This window comes from Paraphaeosphaeria sporulosa, assembly GCF_001642045.1.
Source record: "Paraphaeosphaeria sporulosa strain AP3s5-JAC2a unplaced genomic scaffold CC84scaffold_1, whole genome shotgun sequence".
Taxonomy (NCBI): domain Eukaryota; kingdom Fungi; phylum Ascomycota; class Dothideomycetes; order Pleosporales; family Didymosphaeriaceae; genus Paraphaeosphaeria; species Paraphaeosphaeria sporulosa.
In genome coordinates, this window is record NW_017253360.1 from 3298411 (window position 1) to 3314272 (window position 15862).

At 52.8% G+C, this 15862-nt stretch overlaps 7 protein-coding genes across 7 annotated transcripts; 4 read left to right on the top strand and 3 right to left on the bottom strand.

The window, feature by feature from the left end:
• Positions 1-1758: 1758 nt before the first annotated feature.
• Positions 1759-2444, top strand: CC84DRAFT_1134879 (ubiquitin-like protein; the record flags this gene model as incomplete). Its single annotated transcript, XM_018176037.1, has 2 exons — positions 1759-2108; positions 2199-2444. Exons 1-2 carry the CDS (start codon positions 1968-1970, stop codon positions 2442-2444), a joined length of 387 nt encoding a protein of 128 aa, XP_018042696.1. The 5' UTR covers positions 1759-1967.
• An 844-nt stretch (positions 2445-3288) lies between these two features.
• CC84DRAFT_112811 (uncharacterized protein) lies at positions 3289-4380 on the bottom strand. Its single transcript, XM_018175787.1, has 3 exons — positions 3793-4380; positions 3677-3738; positions 3289-3621 (listed from the first exon to the last, which is right to left on the bottom strand). The coding sequence occupies exons 1-3, from the start codon at positions 4100-4102 to the stop codon at positions 3469-3471; spliced, it is 525 nt and encodes a 174-aa protein (XP_018042697.1). The 5' UTR covers positions 4103-4380; the 3' UTR covers positions 3289-3468.
• A 2895-nt stretch (positions 4381-7275) lies between these two features.
• On the bottom strand, positions 7276-10150 carry CC84DRAFT_1171080 (uncharacterized protein; the record flags this gene model as incomplete). Its single annotated transcript, XM_018179893.1, has 4 exons — positions 7276-7413; positions 7466-9510; positions 9562-10042; positions 10100-10150. The coding sequence occupies 4 exons, from the start codon at positions 10148-10150 to the stop codon at positions 7276-7278; spliced, it is 2715 nt and encodes a 904-aa protein (XP_018042698.1).
• Positions 10151-10380: 230 nt separating this feature from the next.
• On the top strand, positions 10381-11391 carry CC84DRAFT_113356 (uncharacterized protein). Its single transcript, XM_018175982.1, has one exon. It carries the CDS (start codon positions 10541-10543, stop codon positions 11057-11059), a length of 519 nt encoding a protein of 172 aa, XP_018042699.1. The 5' UTR covers positions 10381-10540; the 3' UTR covers positions 11060-11391.
• On the top strand, positions 11354-12939 carry CC84DRAFT_113303 (uncharacterized protein). The gene is made up of 2 exons (XM_018175958.1): positions 11354-11552; positions 11720-12939. The coding sequence occupies exon 2, from the start codon at positions 11814-11816 to the stop codon at positions 12807-12809; it is 996 nt and encodes a 331-aa protein (XP_018042700.1). The 5' UTR covers positions 11354-11552; positions 11720-11813; the 3' UTR covers positions 12810-12939.
• On the bottom strand, positions 12854-14153 carry CC84DRAFT_1159676 (bacterial bifunctional deaminase-reductase). The gene has a single exon (XM_018177293.1). It carries the CDS (start codon positions 13882-13884, stop codon positions 13069-13071), a length of 816 nt encoding a protein of 271 aa, XP_018042701.1. The 5' UTR covers positions 13885-14153; the 3' UTR covers positions 12854-13068.
• Positions 14154-14504: 351 nt separating this feature from the next.
• On the top strand, positions 14505-15222 carry CC84DRAFT_1183027 (uncharacterized protein; the record flags this gene model as incomplete). The annotated part of the gene is made up of 4 exons (XM_018180660.1): positions 14505-14525; positions 14591-14675; positions 14729-15018; positions 15070-15222. 4 exons carry the CDS (start codon positions 14505-14507, stop codon positions 15220-15222), a joined length of 549 nt encoding a protein of 182 aa, XP_018042702.1.
• Positions 15223-15862: the final 640 nt, after the last annotated feature.

Genomic DNA, 15862 nt, shown 5'->3' on the forward strand with positions numbered 1-15862 from the left:
CTCGCCAATCATCCAATCTTGATTACCTCTCAATAGACTTGTAGTAGTGTACATTATCACCATCGCCAAGACTAATCGGCATAGAAACGGCAGCGATGGTGAATTTCCGAGGCGGTGTCGGAGAGCAGGGAGATACTCAGTGCCATTTGGTCGCACGCGGCGGGCAGGAGAAGGAGACATCGCACCACGATCATAAATGCTTTGGTCCACATTCTGGTCCCATATATTCACGATCAGCCCAGTATCTCATATCGAGGCAATGAGGAATTCCCATAGGATGCCCAGGTGTAAAGTTGGACTCGGTCGAGTCACAGTCTCCCCCGAAGTTATGCATTCCGCACTGCAGTATCTCGTGATACCATCATAAGATCGTGAGAGCTTGGTCGTTGGCGCTCAAAGTGCGTAATCGTTGCTGCTTGGCTAAAAAAAGAGACCGATGGAGTACGATAACAAGCAATGAACCTGCGGTTCAGTCTCAGAGCGCTCTTTTATCAGTGAAATGCGAGGCATTTTGCCCAAAAGAGGGAATTTAGAAGGAACTGTGGTCTCTGCCTCGCATAGGCCACACTCGCGGCTGCCGTTGTTTGTACCGCGCCTGCCCTAGAAGTACAAAAGAAACGCAACCACGAAGCAACTACTGCGACTGCTCTTACGCGGCATACAACCGCTCGTCAACTCAGCTTGCTCCAGACAAAGTTGCGAGAATAGTCCAGCTACATTCTTACGCACCCGTGCGCAGCACTTCTATAAACTCTCACTTCACCTGCCACCAGCTCCAGTCGCCGCACTCGCCAGTGTCGCATTCACACCGGTTACTCAACTTAGCTCACCATTAGTACAACAAAAATGCCACCCAAACGCAAAGCCCAGCAAGCGGACTTGGACATCTCAACAGAGCCTGATTCTTCTCGTATACCTCTTCGCAGCTCTAGGGTCGCCACGGTGAAGGAGAAAACCGTTGACGCTGCACCCGTGGCTAAACGTTCGCGTGGTCGTCCTCCTAGGAAGTCCACCCTGAAGAAGCTCCCGCCGAAGGCTGTCACTCCCAAGAATGGCTCGGCAACAGTATCAACGAAGAAGCCCTTCGCGAAGGCACAACCAAAGAATACTGCCTTGGAAGATGACGCAGACAATGACCTAGACCTAGAAGTCTCGGAGGGTCTGGAGGATGACATCGACCCTGAGACATTGCAAGAGGCTAAGGAAGATGTAGAGGAACAGCTATACAACAACACAGCTCCCACGGCAGGTAAGAGGATGCGATCGTCTAACTTCCAGATTCAACTAATCCCAAGCAGACAATGACATCCCCGGTGCACATCCGGCCTACAAGGACATGCTATCTCCTGAAGCTGTAGTCTTCATCTTTAGCAAAGCCTTCCACGATGCTTTGCGGGAGAAGGCGAACAATTGCCCGCGCAAACATGGCGTCTCTGCTGAGAAGGCAATCGAAGAGTTCCGCCGACTTATCGCAATCAAGAGCTGGACCGTCGATGTCGACGCTGCTAAGATCAGCCCAACTCCAATCAGTAAGTCCACATGTGCTTGCGGCACCTAGGTAGCATCCGCGCGACTTGACTGATGGTCAAATCAATGCAGAAGCATTCGTATTCATACGTTATTTTCTTTCGAATCGCTAACACTGAATAGTGGATGATCTCTGGCATGCCGCTGTGCTCGACACGGAGTTCTATGCCCGGCTCCAGTCCGCTCTAGGAGTTAAGCTCCGCCACAATCCAAAGGGTGCAAGCGAACAGGATTTCAATAATCGCCAGAAGCGTCTTACCCGCATGGCGGCACTTTACAAGACATTCTTTGGTGACGAAGAGCCACTGGTGCCCAAACAATCGTATGTGGCCCCAGTCCTCCCCTTTCAGCAGCCTGTCGGAAAGGATATGACAATCCTGATCCGGTCCCTCCTCCACGTCTAAAATGCCCTAAAGCTCGGAGTTCATCAGGATAACGCAATGCATGACATCAATAGGATGATCGAAGAGCGCGAAGGCATTCCCTGGTTTCGACAGCGTCTTATATACGGTGGCAGACAGCAGCCGGACGATAGAACGCTCAAGGATCTGAACATCAAGCACGGAGCCACTATATGGCTCGTTTTATCCATTCGAGGCTGTTGACTTCGCAAAATGACTACAACAGAGTGTCCATAAAGTAGGCTAATATCTCTCAGGGCACGGGAACAGCGTCAGAAGGGAACCATGCAGATATTCGTCAAGACCGTTAATGGAAAGACAATCACTGTCACCTGTCATCCATTCGATCTCATCGCTGAGGTCAAGCTTGATGTTGAGAGGAAAGAGGGCATCCCGCGCGACCAACAGCGACTCATCTGGGCGGGAAAGCAACTGGAAGATGATCACTCGCTGGAAAGCTACGGTATTCTTGAGGAGAGTACGCTAAATCAAATGCTCAGGTTGCGGGGTTGCTAGCCCCTTTGCTTCATTGATGGTAGAGTTATAACTGGAATAACGGGTCATTAATTGTCGATGCACGTCCATCACGGCTTCTGGGCGTTCTGCTACAAGACCAATTGATGTCGATGAATTATTAGATAGAACTCGATACAATTATTATTTTGAGATATCCACACCTTTCATGCGGTGACAGCGTGCATGATCTCATTCGTATCTGTGATTCTATGGGCGAGAACATACGACAACCAAAACATTATGGCCTGATCTTTAACTCGGAGAGTGTTCCCACATGCCTAGTGGAAAGGAATTTCGGTCCACGAAACGTACATGGACGACAGACTTTAGTCACATCTGTCAAATGATAATGATAGATCTATTATCATCAAAACCTCTTCCGGCTTCCCTGGCCCTCGAGCAGGGCTTCAGATGGCGCGCGAATATATGAGGGGCTTCTTTCCGCTCTTTTACCCGCGACACGTTCAATCCCCTGCATGAAACGCGCTAGAAACCCCAATGCTGAGCATCCCATGATCTCGTGGTCTAAAAGCCACCCTGCCGCTACGTCATGTGGCTGGCTTGCTCATGCAATCAGATGGCCTATATGTACGACTGTCTCGACTTTATTGAGTGAGTATAGAACGTATCCCGAGTCACATAACATGCACAGATCTCGGCTTTGATGCGAACTGTGACCTCAAAAGCTGTTCTGCCATGATGCACCTTTCTACTCTACAGAGAACCAAAAGAAAGCCTGATAGCCCTCTGCTGCGGGGCGTGAAAAGGTATCAGGTCACCTTAGAGCACCGCAATGAGGCGAAGTCTTGACTAATGGAGATGAGGATCGTCATCGCCATACCCTGTAATTCGTAGTTGAGAATTGCTATATCAACCCCAGCTCCAACCATGTTAAGCGAATGTTCCTTTCCAGCTCCTACTTCCCTAGCATCATGTTCCTCGGCCAATGCTACAGAAAGACTAATAGTAACCAGATGGTTCGCATGCGACGCGCTTTGTGCGGCTCAAATACCATCCTGCGTCTCTAAGCAGTGAAATCACGAGCCGCACGGCGCTTGCTAGGCCTTCCGCCGTTGATATCGTCAGCTGTCACATCGATCTCGCAGCGAATCTTGCGGTAGCCGTCAACTCGGCCAACAGTGAGACCACAGTTCAGGTTTGGACCAGGGAAGGGGTACTGCAGCACAGTCAGTGTGATTACACAAGCGGCTTGCATTTGAGGTGCTACTCACGCATCGTCCAACCTGGTTGTCAGAAAGATCGACCAAGGCACCGTCGCGGTCCTTGTAGTAAGCTATACGCAGAGTATCAGCATCTTACACTGATCAGACTCGATAATGTTACGTACTCCAGTGGTGCTCATCGCGGTTGAAGTTCATCTCAATGACGTCGAGGGACTTGTCATCATCATCCTGGCTGCGTCCACAGCCATCACCTTCGCAGCGGACGCCGTATTTGCCGCCGCTCACATCTTCGCTATCAACCCAGTACCAGTCAAGCTTGTTGTCGCAGTTGGCCTCGGCCTCGTATGCCTGCCAACCCTCGCCGTTTCCGCTGACCCCAGTCCCACCGAGACCAACGCGGTAGAGATCAAAGTTGGCATTGACGGAATGGAGGAGGGTCGCTACCGCAATAGTAACAGCACTGGTGTACTTCATCGTGGTGTGGTAGCTTGAGTAGGGAGATGAAGGGTTGTGCAGTGAGAGGATTGAAGTTGACAGGCTTTTCGGAAATATAGCGTGGACTCCAGTGTGTAGCTGTGAGGGTATGAGCTGCAAGATAGAGGGAATGAAAGCGTATTTTATATTCAACACGGTGGCATTCGTCTTCTCATCCAGATTACACCTGCTAACCGTTTGGTCTCACATCTCGAGTCTCGAGGAGACTGTGCCACACTACTACACACCATATCGCCAGTGTATACGCGCTCTCACCGAATGGATTGACCTTGGAACAACTAGCAGGTGATCCGGTGATCCGAAAAAAAAACCAATCCTAGGCGATGTTTCGTCATAGGCAAGCAAATCCTTCGCAAAGTTAGGCCTTATAGTAGTGAGAGGAATGAATTTCTTGAGTGAGATCCAGGGCACAGACGTTATACGTAACTTGCTCACATTACCTGTGTACCTCTTCACCTAGTCTACATGTTAACTTAACAGACACTGCTCTAAGACCAACGCCTGTGCATGCGCGATTCGATAGAGCTAACAAGAATATGTACCTGCAACAAGCCAGACATGCTGGAAACACGACTGATAACCCTCTCGTAGTGGTAGTATCCTCTCAAAGTTCACTTCTACCTGACACTCAAGGCCGCAATGTTTCAGACCCCACAGCGCCGAATAGGAATCTTGGAAGTAGATCTCTGTGTTCACATTCCTCTTGGCGTGAGATCCTCAATAGGCTGTGAAAGATCACGCCCCATACTAGTTTAAGGCAACCTTGAAAGACATGTCATTCTTACAAATGTGATCAACTTGAGGCGTTTCTTGGCTGGAATGAAATTTGTCCGAATATGATCAGTGCAAAGCAAGGGAGAGTTTCCACCTCCTGAGAATGATATCATTTCAGGTACACCAATGGCACGGTCCCGTTTCGCATTCGTTGACGGGCGCTTCCAAGTGTTAGCTAATACTAGACTAGTTTGCAAGTACAAACTATCTTGGCTTGATACCCATGCTATCAAAGAGTTCCCGCCATTATTCGTAGTTATCAGTTACGATACTATGAAAACCACACGAGAATGGAAGCGACTGCCTACGTATATCATGCGTTGGTTTCGACGCCCAGTCGAGGAGCATCGTGGCAGTGCTTACGGAGGTGTTCCCGGGCGTAATCGGAGCCAACAATAATCAGCGCGCCAAGAGCAGAGCAAGACAAGAACAAGACAAAACGGAGTGGTGTAACGGCGACACGGTCGATGCGACCTAGTGCTCACATCGTTCAAGGTTCAAAATTCTGCTCTGCTTCCATGAAAGGTTTCACAGTCTCGGTTTTTGCGCTGAAAGCGAAGTGCCCAAATCAAAATTACGGAATAGACTTGAAGTTTGCAACTACGAACAGTTATGTGACTCTGAATGTGGCACTGGGGAGACACTCTTGCTGGTACGATGATCGTGTTTGTTACCACCGATGTTGAGAATCGCCAGCACTGACCGTGGTTACTAGAAATTTTCTCGCGCGAAGGATCCAGGTAAGACTCTACAGTTCGTGCAGCAGTCCGTAGTAGGGTTCTTGAGGTGATGTGCTTAGCTCAAATGTGCTTCGAGGCGGGCTTTCGCACATTACTTTTTGACATCCTCTATTATAATGTCTAGAAGATTAGAAAGTATGATATCTACCGCACCATGTGCGTGTGCTTTCTCGAAGACTAATGCCAGAAGGCCGATATGGGTGAATCTTCTCCAAAATCAATACAATTGACCCATGCACTGCTCCCGAGCGTCCATTTCTAATCATCGACAGACTACGTGCGCACGAGAAATACAAGAGCCACGAATGTGTTGATATGATATGCGTGTGCTTTCCTAGGCTTGACTACATCCGTCACTATGTGAGCGACTTTTCTTCCAAAGCATAGTACTTCATGGAATGTCTCTCTCCTGTTCGCCCAAATACGCCACAGGCAGCAACTATGTGTGCGGGAGATCTAAAATTCACCGCCTATCTCACTATGTGAGCGTGCCTTCGAAAGGTCGTCGCGCTTCAGGATGATGTGTGTGTGCCTCTTCCAACCCCTATAGCAACCCTTAAACACTGTTCCCGTGCGTCCAAAAACAAGAAAGAAAAAAAAAACCCCCACAACAGTCAAGAGAATGTGTGCGGGGAAGACCAGCCAATCCCAATCACAAATGGCCTCGCACCAAACGGTGTGGTGGCACCGTGTGTTCAAGAACACCACATCTTCAATCAACGTGTGCGTGGAACACCATCAGATTACAGTTACCAATGATGAAAAGTGGCCACCTTATGTATAAGCGAGACTCGTCCAAGCTACCATAGCAGCACTACGTGAGCGCGTGGTCCAACAACGACCAACAAAAGTGTATACGTTGTCCACCGCCACAGTCCAAGGGCTGCGGAAAGACTGCCATGTGCGCGTGCTCTGGCCAATCTCCCCACCACCCAAACTATGCGGAGAGACCTCGCAAGAACCAGGACCTCTATAGCCATGTGAGCGTCGCGTGCGTTCCCTAGCATTCATATCTACCAACAAACACATGTGTCGAAACCTCGCAAAAGTACACTACCTTGACCATCATCAAACAACCCTTCAGCGCCGTCCAGCTAGTCCGGCAGGCGCTCACGCCGTCCACCAGCTGGAAATACACCACCGTAGTAATGCCGCCCACCATCATCAGCAGTCAAGCTCATCGTCTAGCCTCTCCCAAAGTTAAAAGTGAAAAGAATCTCAATTGCTCATTCTAAATGCCCACTCCGATTTCCTATCCAAGGTAATTCAAGACACGCAATTACACACACGTGTGTCACAATCATAAAGCTTGTCTTTAGCCCTCCCCTTCTCCCCGATGGCACCCAACAAACCAATCGCATAAAAGTGAAAGGTATCCACGCGCGCGCGCAAAAGCCAACTCAAAGATAATACAGGACGGGTGCCAACCGCTCCGATCAGACTGACGTAACAGTTTTTTCTTTACCAAATGATCAAGTACAAGACTACACAGCAACCCAGCCGGCTGGAGTCCCATCGATAGTGCCGAAACGCCAGCACCCGCAAGTGCGAACAAAAAACATTAGGGGAATCAGAAAACACACGGTGGTATAACAAGGCCGTTGCGTGAAACGGATGTTGGTTCATAAACTCGAGCGTCTATCTCCTACGGACGCAGAAGAAGAGACCGCTGCGACCCAAGAACCAGAGACAACCGAGGAAACGGACCAGGGCGAGGATGGCAGTCGCGATCAGGAGGAAGTTGAAGAAAGTGGCAGTACGGTCGTTGGCAGACGACTGGGACTTCGTTAGCAAAAGCACTTCGGCGGTAGAGATCGACCAAACTTACAGTGAAACCAAAGTTGCTCATGTTGTCCTGCTGGACAGCGACGGCGAGTAGAGCGTTCATGCCGATCCAGGCGGTGGTCAAGTGGGTACGGAAAGACTTGTACGAATCCTCAAGAGTCTTCTCGTTGGATTCAACCGGAGGAACGTAGGGAGCAAGAGCACGCTTGACAGTAGCCTCGAACTGGCTGTCGATATCGGCTTGAGGCAGATCCGGCTCTTCGATGACCGTGTGCTTTCCGTCCGCGGCCTTTTCGGTCTTGGCTGATGGCAAGGCATCGGCCTTGTCGGAACCCTTGGTTCCCCAGGAAACATCGTGCCAGTTGGAGAAGGCGTATACGTTGAGGATGTTGACGTAGGAAGACATGATGAGGAGATACTGGGGGAACGAAGTGAACATGTGCCACGGGTCCATGTACAGGAACGACGCCACATAGTAGAGACCGAAAGTCGAGGCAAGAGCAAGGATAATAATACCGACACCAGCCTTATCCGTGAACGAATCGAAGAAGGACTTGGCGGAGTCGAGCTCGATACCGCGGGACTTTGGGTTTGTGAAGGCGATGACGACGAGGTAGATGGACAGGACAACAATGTAGAACTGGATGAGACCGAACACCACGAAGGATGTCATGTAGGACCACCTGGAACCCTTAGGACGGTTACCGAGCGCAAGAACGAACTGCAGACCCAGGAATGCGAGGTAGACGTATTGGACGACAGTGTTGAAGGTGGGAGTGACGGAATCACCGAAAGGCCAGGCGACCTTTGGTGGGTTGGCTTTAGGCTCAGAAGTGCCGACCAGGGACATAATAATCGAGGTGGTGAGCCAGAACGAAGCCAGAGAAAACCAGGAGAGGATTGTTTGGAAGACGTTGTACAACATCTGAATGTGGAAAAAGAACATGCGGATGATGTTGTGGCCAGACTTGTACATACGACCAAAGTGCATCAGCGAGTAGATACCGGCAGCGAAAGAACCGTTGAGCCAACGACGACGTTGACCAATGAACTCAGCAGCACCTTCGGGCACATCCGTCTCACCCTTGGAGGACTTGACGTAGGTCAGATGCCACTTGGAGCCAGCCTTGGCGACCAACTCGAAACAAAGAATACGATCTTCGGCCAAGAACATGTTCTTCTTGAAAATGTTCATGCCCTCGATACCCTTCTTTCCGAGAATCTTTGCGAGCGTGTGGTCACCGTGGAAGTACTGCTCGAGCGGCCTGCCCATGATGGCGCGGTAACGGTAGGCGGAGAAAGCACCAGGCAACACAGAAACGTACCCAAAAGACGATTCCAGCGGCTTGTCGAGAATGTTACTGATCTTGTACTCGAAGTTCTGGGCCGCAATGAGCGGGTTGAGCAGGTTCTTCCAGCCCTTTCCCAGCATAGCGTGAATCTCACCACAAGCACCACCGAGATCCTTGTCGTTGTAGAAAGCCTCCCAGAGGGCAAGCAATGACTTAGGACCGGGCTTGGTACCAGCATCGAGCAGAATGCAGACCTCAGGGTTGAGAATGCGACCGAAAGCCGTGAAGAGCCAACGATGCGAGTTGATCTTCTTGCTGTTCTTCTGCTTGAGACAGAACATCATCTGCACGGGCGGTAGGGTGCTGGCGCTGTCGTCGTGGGGGCGAATGAGCTGCTGGTTTGGCGTGACCGACAATTGAGTAGTGTACTCGAAAATGTGCGCAGTGGTCTCCTTGCCGTCAATGTCCCTCTTCATGACACCGTCCTGGTAGATACCGACGGTTGCCAGGAGATCGAGGGTGCCCTTGTCACAGGGGTCGATACCATCGAAAACGAGGCAGACGACAATCTTCTGCCAGGCTGGGCCGCCCTTGTTCCAGAACTCGGACTTCTTCAGGTTGACGATGTCGCGGATGTTCTGCATGACACCGTGGAGAGTACGCGCGGTAAGTACCTTGTCTTCGTTGTAGTATGTAATAGCAATGAGCAATTCAGTGTGTCGGTTGTACATTGCCGGGCGCAGATTGTAGCCGTTCTTCAAGGTGAAGTCGTTGGGGTCGCATGTGGCGGCCGTGTCTGGCAGCTGTCAGTGTCGCGAATTGGGCTGTCAAAACAGATGAAACGTACATCGCATGTGGGTAAACTCCTCGCTGCCGCTCTCGAGGTCATTGCGATACTTTGCCTGGATGGCGTTCTGGATGGCACTCGGCACAGGGTAGTCGGCTGAGAGGACGGAACCCTGCACAAGCTTGACCTTACGCGTCATTCCACGCTTCAGGCCAACGCCGCCGCCGGGCTGCTGGCGCTGTCTCCAGGCCTCTGTTGAGCTGGTCTCGCTCCTCGCATAGGGCGAGGTGGCTCTGTGGGGTTCGGCGCCATAGTTGTCCACCGAGTAGACGTCGGAGCCGGTTTGCGACTGCGACGGGTACTGTGTCTGCGGGGCGTCCGAGGCGTACGTCTCGGTCAAGCTGTAGGTGCTCTGGGGGCGCTGGTCGTGGCCGTAGACGCCGTGGTGGTCGTCGAAGGGACCCTGGTGGGCGCCCGTGGGATTGGAGTGCAGGAGCGACCGGCCGACTTCCTCCTCATCGTGGCGAGCCTCGTAGGGGTGCTGTGCGTGTTAGCCCACTGGCACGGCGGGAGATGGGGCACTGGAAAGGGGCCGTACAGGTGCGTGAGGGTCGCCGTAGCCGTTTCCCCCGGGTCCTTGATAGGCCATGACGTGCAGTGGTCAGAGCCAGGCGACGGGGAAGGAGCGAGTGTGCTGGGTGGGGGGAAAGGGGGAGGGTGCAGAACAGGAAAGCGAGAGATGGAAATGGGGCGCTCGTGGGCTGCGAGCGGTGATAAAGAAGTTGCGAGGAGAAATGTCTGGGAGCGAGCTGAGGGTGGAGTTACGCCTGCGACTAACCAAAGGGGCCTAGCCATGAATGCGCTTGGCCCTCAGGCGGCCCTCAGGGCAAGCAAATGCTCGTCGGGGGGGCTGCGCTGCCAGGCGCTAGGCGAGGCTAACGCTGAACAGACGGGCGGGAATGCTACGTGAAACGCCGCCCATGGTTGGCTGCGCGGCCGCCTCCCTGTTTCATCGCCGGTCCTTCATCACACGCACAGAATGCATGAATGGACTCTTTGGAGTCCGCCGGCGGTCACTAGACACACCTCTTTGGCGCATTGCATCACGCCGTCGCCCTTTGCTTGTCTCGTGGGCAGCATGGCAAACACGGCGTGCGGCCGCCGCTCTGCCAACTGTGGCGTCGCTCGCGGTGGAGCACTCGCAGGGTCACGGCTAAAATTAGAGGGTGCATTGGCGTCTTATTCAGCCTGTCGCCCGTATGCGTGGAGCTCTGAACGCGCAGCACAGCATCGAGTGCTTACGCTGCTCAGCCTCAGCCTCGCGCCAGCCCATCGACCTGGTGGAAAAAATTATCGGCGACAGCGTCGGTCGCCAGCGCTGCCGCCGAACATGCTGCGCTATTGTCTGCACTCGACACGGCGTACGTCGTCCTGCAGGTGTCGCAGGTGTCGCGACCCTGCTTTCTGGTGTTCCAACGGCGCTGGCGACGTCACTGTCAAACTCTTCCAAGGTTCAACGGCGCCCCTTTCCAGCAGCATCGCCGTTGGCCAGCGGTAGCAGGATTGCTGAGCCGCAACGCAAACCTGGGGCACCCCCGGCCGCATGCTTGAGCGCTCCTCTCGGCATCCATTGCAAATGACTGTTGGCCCTGAGGTCGCAGTTCGGGCGAAAGACCCTTGCGGGCGATCCCAAGATGCGCCTCCAGCGTTGCAAGAATCCGAAGTCGTCTTGCCGCTGCCGCACCGCAACAAGAGCGTCTGCGGCTGCTGCAATATCTGCGCAGTCATCCTCAACCAGAAGAGTGAAAAGCCCCTAGAACAAGCATCGCACCCCCAGGCCGGGTCAGCATTCAAACTACGCCGCGTCCGCTTTGGGCAAAAGCGGGCATGTACACTCGTTCACTTTGGCCCATTTATCGCTCCCAGTGGCCGAGTGGCGCCACATCTCAGGTGGCCACAGCATCAATAATCGCTTCGTGAATCGCGTCTGGTTGTGAAATGTGTTGTTCATTTCTGCGGCCTGTTTCGCGGCTGCTCTTTCCGAGTAGATGGTGCGTACCTTTCCAAGCCCTTAGAGGCCGCCAGCAGGCGCTGGTGCTCCCGTTATCCCCTAACCCTAACCATGTCGCCTATTTCCAACAGAATTCCCCATCCGCCTCTCTTACACCATCACCTTCCAAGCCAGCCTCCCGCTGACACACAAAGTGGCCAATCGCAGGTTTCTCCTCTCTACATTGCCGAGACCCGATCGACCCAGCCACCCGGTGGGCCTTCATCCGTTCATTCCAACGCTGTATTCTTAATATACACCCATGGCAACACCAGCCACACCTTCCAGAATCCTACCTAAATCGAACTTTCACAATGCCAACGCCGCCACAAACACAGGCGTTTCGATAGCCCCAGATGCAGAGTCGAAGGGAGCCAGCCTTGCTTACCAACGGAATAACGACTTCGAACACCCTGATCATGTCATTCCACCACCAGACTATACAGGCTTTGAAAACTTAGTCATTGTCTGCTGCCATGGTATCTTCCATCCAGATGCCTCCTCTCCAGACTTTCCCCTCTATAGTCCCCATGACGAGAATAATTGGTATCTCGCCGATTTCCAAAAATCAAATCCCGAGACAGGCAAACCTGGGGAGCAAGAGACGTTTCTGGCGCATGCGTTGGCCGGGATTGATGCTCTGATCGGTGAATTGTCTCCGGATGTCCCCAACAGGACACTCTTGGTCATGAGCGGTGGCTCCACCAAACCCTCGTTGACCCCGCTCAGCGAGGCCCGTTCCTACTACCATGCAGCGCTGGCGCACGAGTTGGCAGAGGGCAATCGTGGAGGCGGACGAACGTATCAACTATTCTCGAAAGGACGCATTCTATTAGAGGAACACGCTGCCGATTCTTTCCAGAACCTGCTCTTCAGTATATTATTGTTCAGACAGACGACTGGCAGGTATCCCAAACAGATCAGGGTCATCACCCACGCTTTCAAGGCGCGGCGCTTTTTGGATCTGCATGCGCCGTCGATCAGATGGCCCTCGGAAAGAATTCAAGTCCAGGGCATTGATCCAGTCATGTCGGGGGCTGAGCGAGAGCAGACGATCAGGGGTGAAGAGAAGCATGGATTTGCACCGTGGCTTCAAGATCAGCTTGGTACAGGCGATTTCCTAGCTAGCAAACGGAGAAATCGAGGCTGGGATGAGCAGGTGGCAGAGCAACTCGCTGAGGGGTTGGAGGTCAGCGCCAAAGAGGTCGTGAAGGGCACCGTGCCGGAACATCTGCCGTGGGAATCGACCGTTGTGTAGGATGGAAACACGCAATAATCGGCAGCTCCTGCTTACTTATATCGCTACATTTTTGATGCTCTATCTGTCATGGATCTATGATGCTGGCAGATGCTAGAAGTGTCTTCCTCCGACAATTGCAGGTCGCTTCCTCACACGTTGAGCCTGTCATCGTATGAGTGCTCTGTGGGGGTATTAATCACCAGACATTATCTGTCAGACGCCACAGCATAATGTTTTCAGATGCATACTTGCAAGCAGAACATCAACTTCCATTCGGTCACTGCCATGCCGGGCGCCCACAAAGCACTACATCCTCGCCCAGCGGCAACCACCGCACGTCTTTCAGCTTTCCAACCGACATCTTCACTCCACCCTCATTTTTCCTCTCATCCGGACACACTTGCACACCGTTCTTCCCCAGCCATACCGGCGCAATCGTCACAATGACGGAGTCAACCAGCCCGATGGCCCTCGGACTCAGCAGCTCGTTGATCACTGAGCCGCCTCCCTCAACCATTACGCTAGTGATTCCCTTCGTACCGAGGATGTTGAGTATATTAGCCCAGTCGAAGCGGCCACTCGAGTCGGTAGGTAGCGTTATGTATGATCCACCCGCATCTGTGAGAGCCCTGTGCTTGCTCTCCTCGATCGGCGTGTCCTGCGCGCCAATGACCCAGGGCCCAAGCCCTCTCCCTTCCTTTGCTAACTTGACTACTTTGCTCTCCGCATTGACCTTCCACCGCCCCTTTGGATCAAGCACTACAGGCCTCGGTTGACCCTCCAGCCCCGGTCCTCCATACCCACCCACGCCTTCGATCCGGCAGTTCAACGAAGGATCGTCTGCGATTGCGGTGCCTGCACCAATGAGAATGGCAGCGTGTTTCGACCGCAGGAAGTGCGTCATTGCCTTTGACTGTGTACCTGAGAGCGCGGTTTGGACGCCAGGCGAAAGAGAGAGGTTGGCATCGAGAGAGGTGGCGTATGTGAGGGTGACATGTGGATACAAAGGGCGGGCCAATCCCGTAGACTCTGGCAGGTAGTGTTCGATTGGCTTCGCAGAGCTTGAGGGGAAGGAGAGGGCGTCTCGCGACATTCTGGTTGATTCTCACTGGTTTGCGAGGCTCCCAGGGGGTTATCTTGTATGGGCTGTACCCACCACCTTGCTTTTGCTGATAGCTCCTCGTGATAAATTACCCCTCCAAACCTGATGCCTCTGGCGATGTGCTCAGTAAAGTTTGCTGCGAGGTGACCCGGTCGAGCCCGTGGAAGCTTGCAACACTGGAACCAAAAATAACAGTGGGGAACAAAAGCCTATCTACTAACTTGAGACTTACAAGTAGGAAGTGAACATTGATGGTTGAGACACCCGCAGCCTAGCGAATCAACGGCCTAGGAGGAGCCAAGCATCGACTCATTCAGGCAGCGGCGATCGGAGAAACCTCTACCGGTCGCATTCGCCCCACGTTTGCCTTGGGGTTACCTTCGGGGCCTTCACTTGCAGCCTATCTTTCACGACATACCTCTGGCACACACCCACACGCACCCTCCACCGCTGCGCGCTTTTCTCTGCGCTCTACGTACATAATTCCGACACACTGTAGACCAGCTTACCTTTCGCGTCTACTCGCAAACTTGACTCAACTTCTCCCCGCTTCGCACGCGACAACCGCTGCAACCGCGCAACGAGAGAAATCTCCGGACAATACCGCCAAGATGATGAAAATATGGTCTATGGTGAGTGCCATACAGCGAAGAACTAGGCTGTCGAGCAGAATACCAGGTTGCTGACTCTTGTACAGAAGAAGCAGCAAAAGGATGCTGAGGTGGCGGCAGCAGCGTCAGGCAAGAAGAAGTTCTCCGCCGCCGATCTGCGAGTTATCAAAGGCACGTATATATGGTCATCTCAACACGAGCTTTCTATACTGACGTGATGGCAGATCTCGATAGCCTCTCCCTCAGCGATACCATGAAGCTGAAGCGCGACCACATGGACAATTATAAGAATTTCATCCTCGCGATCGACCCCGACGAAGGCATGTACAAGGGTGGCCACTTCGAGTTTGCATTCGAGATCAAGCCGACGTTCCCATATGACGCCCCGAAAGTCCGCTGCATGCAGAAGATCTACCACCCGAACATCGATCTGGAGGGCAATGTGTGCTTGAACATCCTGCGAGAGGACTGGAAGCCTGTCCTCAACTTGAACGCCATCTTCGTTGGGGTCCAGGTGCGTTTTGAAGAATATGCGTGATAATCGATTGTGGCTAAAACCTTACAGTACCTCTTCCTCGAGCCGAACGCATCTGATCCCCTGAACAAGGAGGCTGCCGAAGATCTCAAGCACAACCGAGAAGGCTTTAAGCGCAACGTGCGCGCTGCTATGGGCGGTGGCACTGTCAAGGGTGAATCCTTCGACCGGGTCTTGAAATAAAGGGCATTGAAGATCCCAGTGGCAATAATACAGAAATTCGAGCGGAATACCGTCGGTTGTGGAGGAGTGGACGAGAGTCTGGCCGAGCCCTTGTGTTCGCAACGGCTCCGACGGAAGTCCAGAAGCGGGGACAGAGCGGTTGCACGACAGAGATGACATTCATGTGAGCGAGCATTCAGACACGGCGTACCCGGGAGCGAGGCGTTGGCATTCAGAATCGTGGATATTCTATGAGTTTCGTCCATTTGGTAGGACCTTTGCTCTTGAAGCATAGCGAAGGTTCTTATATAGAGGAACTCCTGCAAGCTTGTATATTTGGTTAAACATGCACTCATCTACCATTGAGACGTGGCAGTCGTTTTCGCATCGTGAACGCGTGAACTGAGCGTCGGACCGGGGACCGGGACCGACCGACGACTGGGTGGGTGGCGGAAGAATGGCATCCACAGTGCAATATGCGGATCTCGCACCTGTATGACTGTGTATGACTGTAACCAGTGCAGTGAGTGCCGGGTAGTATAGGCCTCCGTTTCTCGCTGTCTGGATCACCGCTCAGTCACTTGGTTGTTCCCCGCTAGCGATTTCGGCTGGCTCGGAGACGCGCATTCCTCCCCGAAGCGTCATCTGTGAGTGGCTGGTA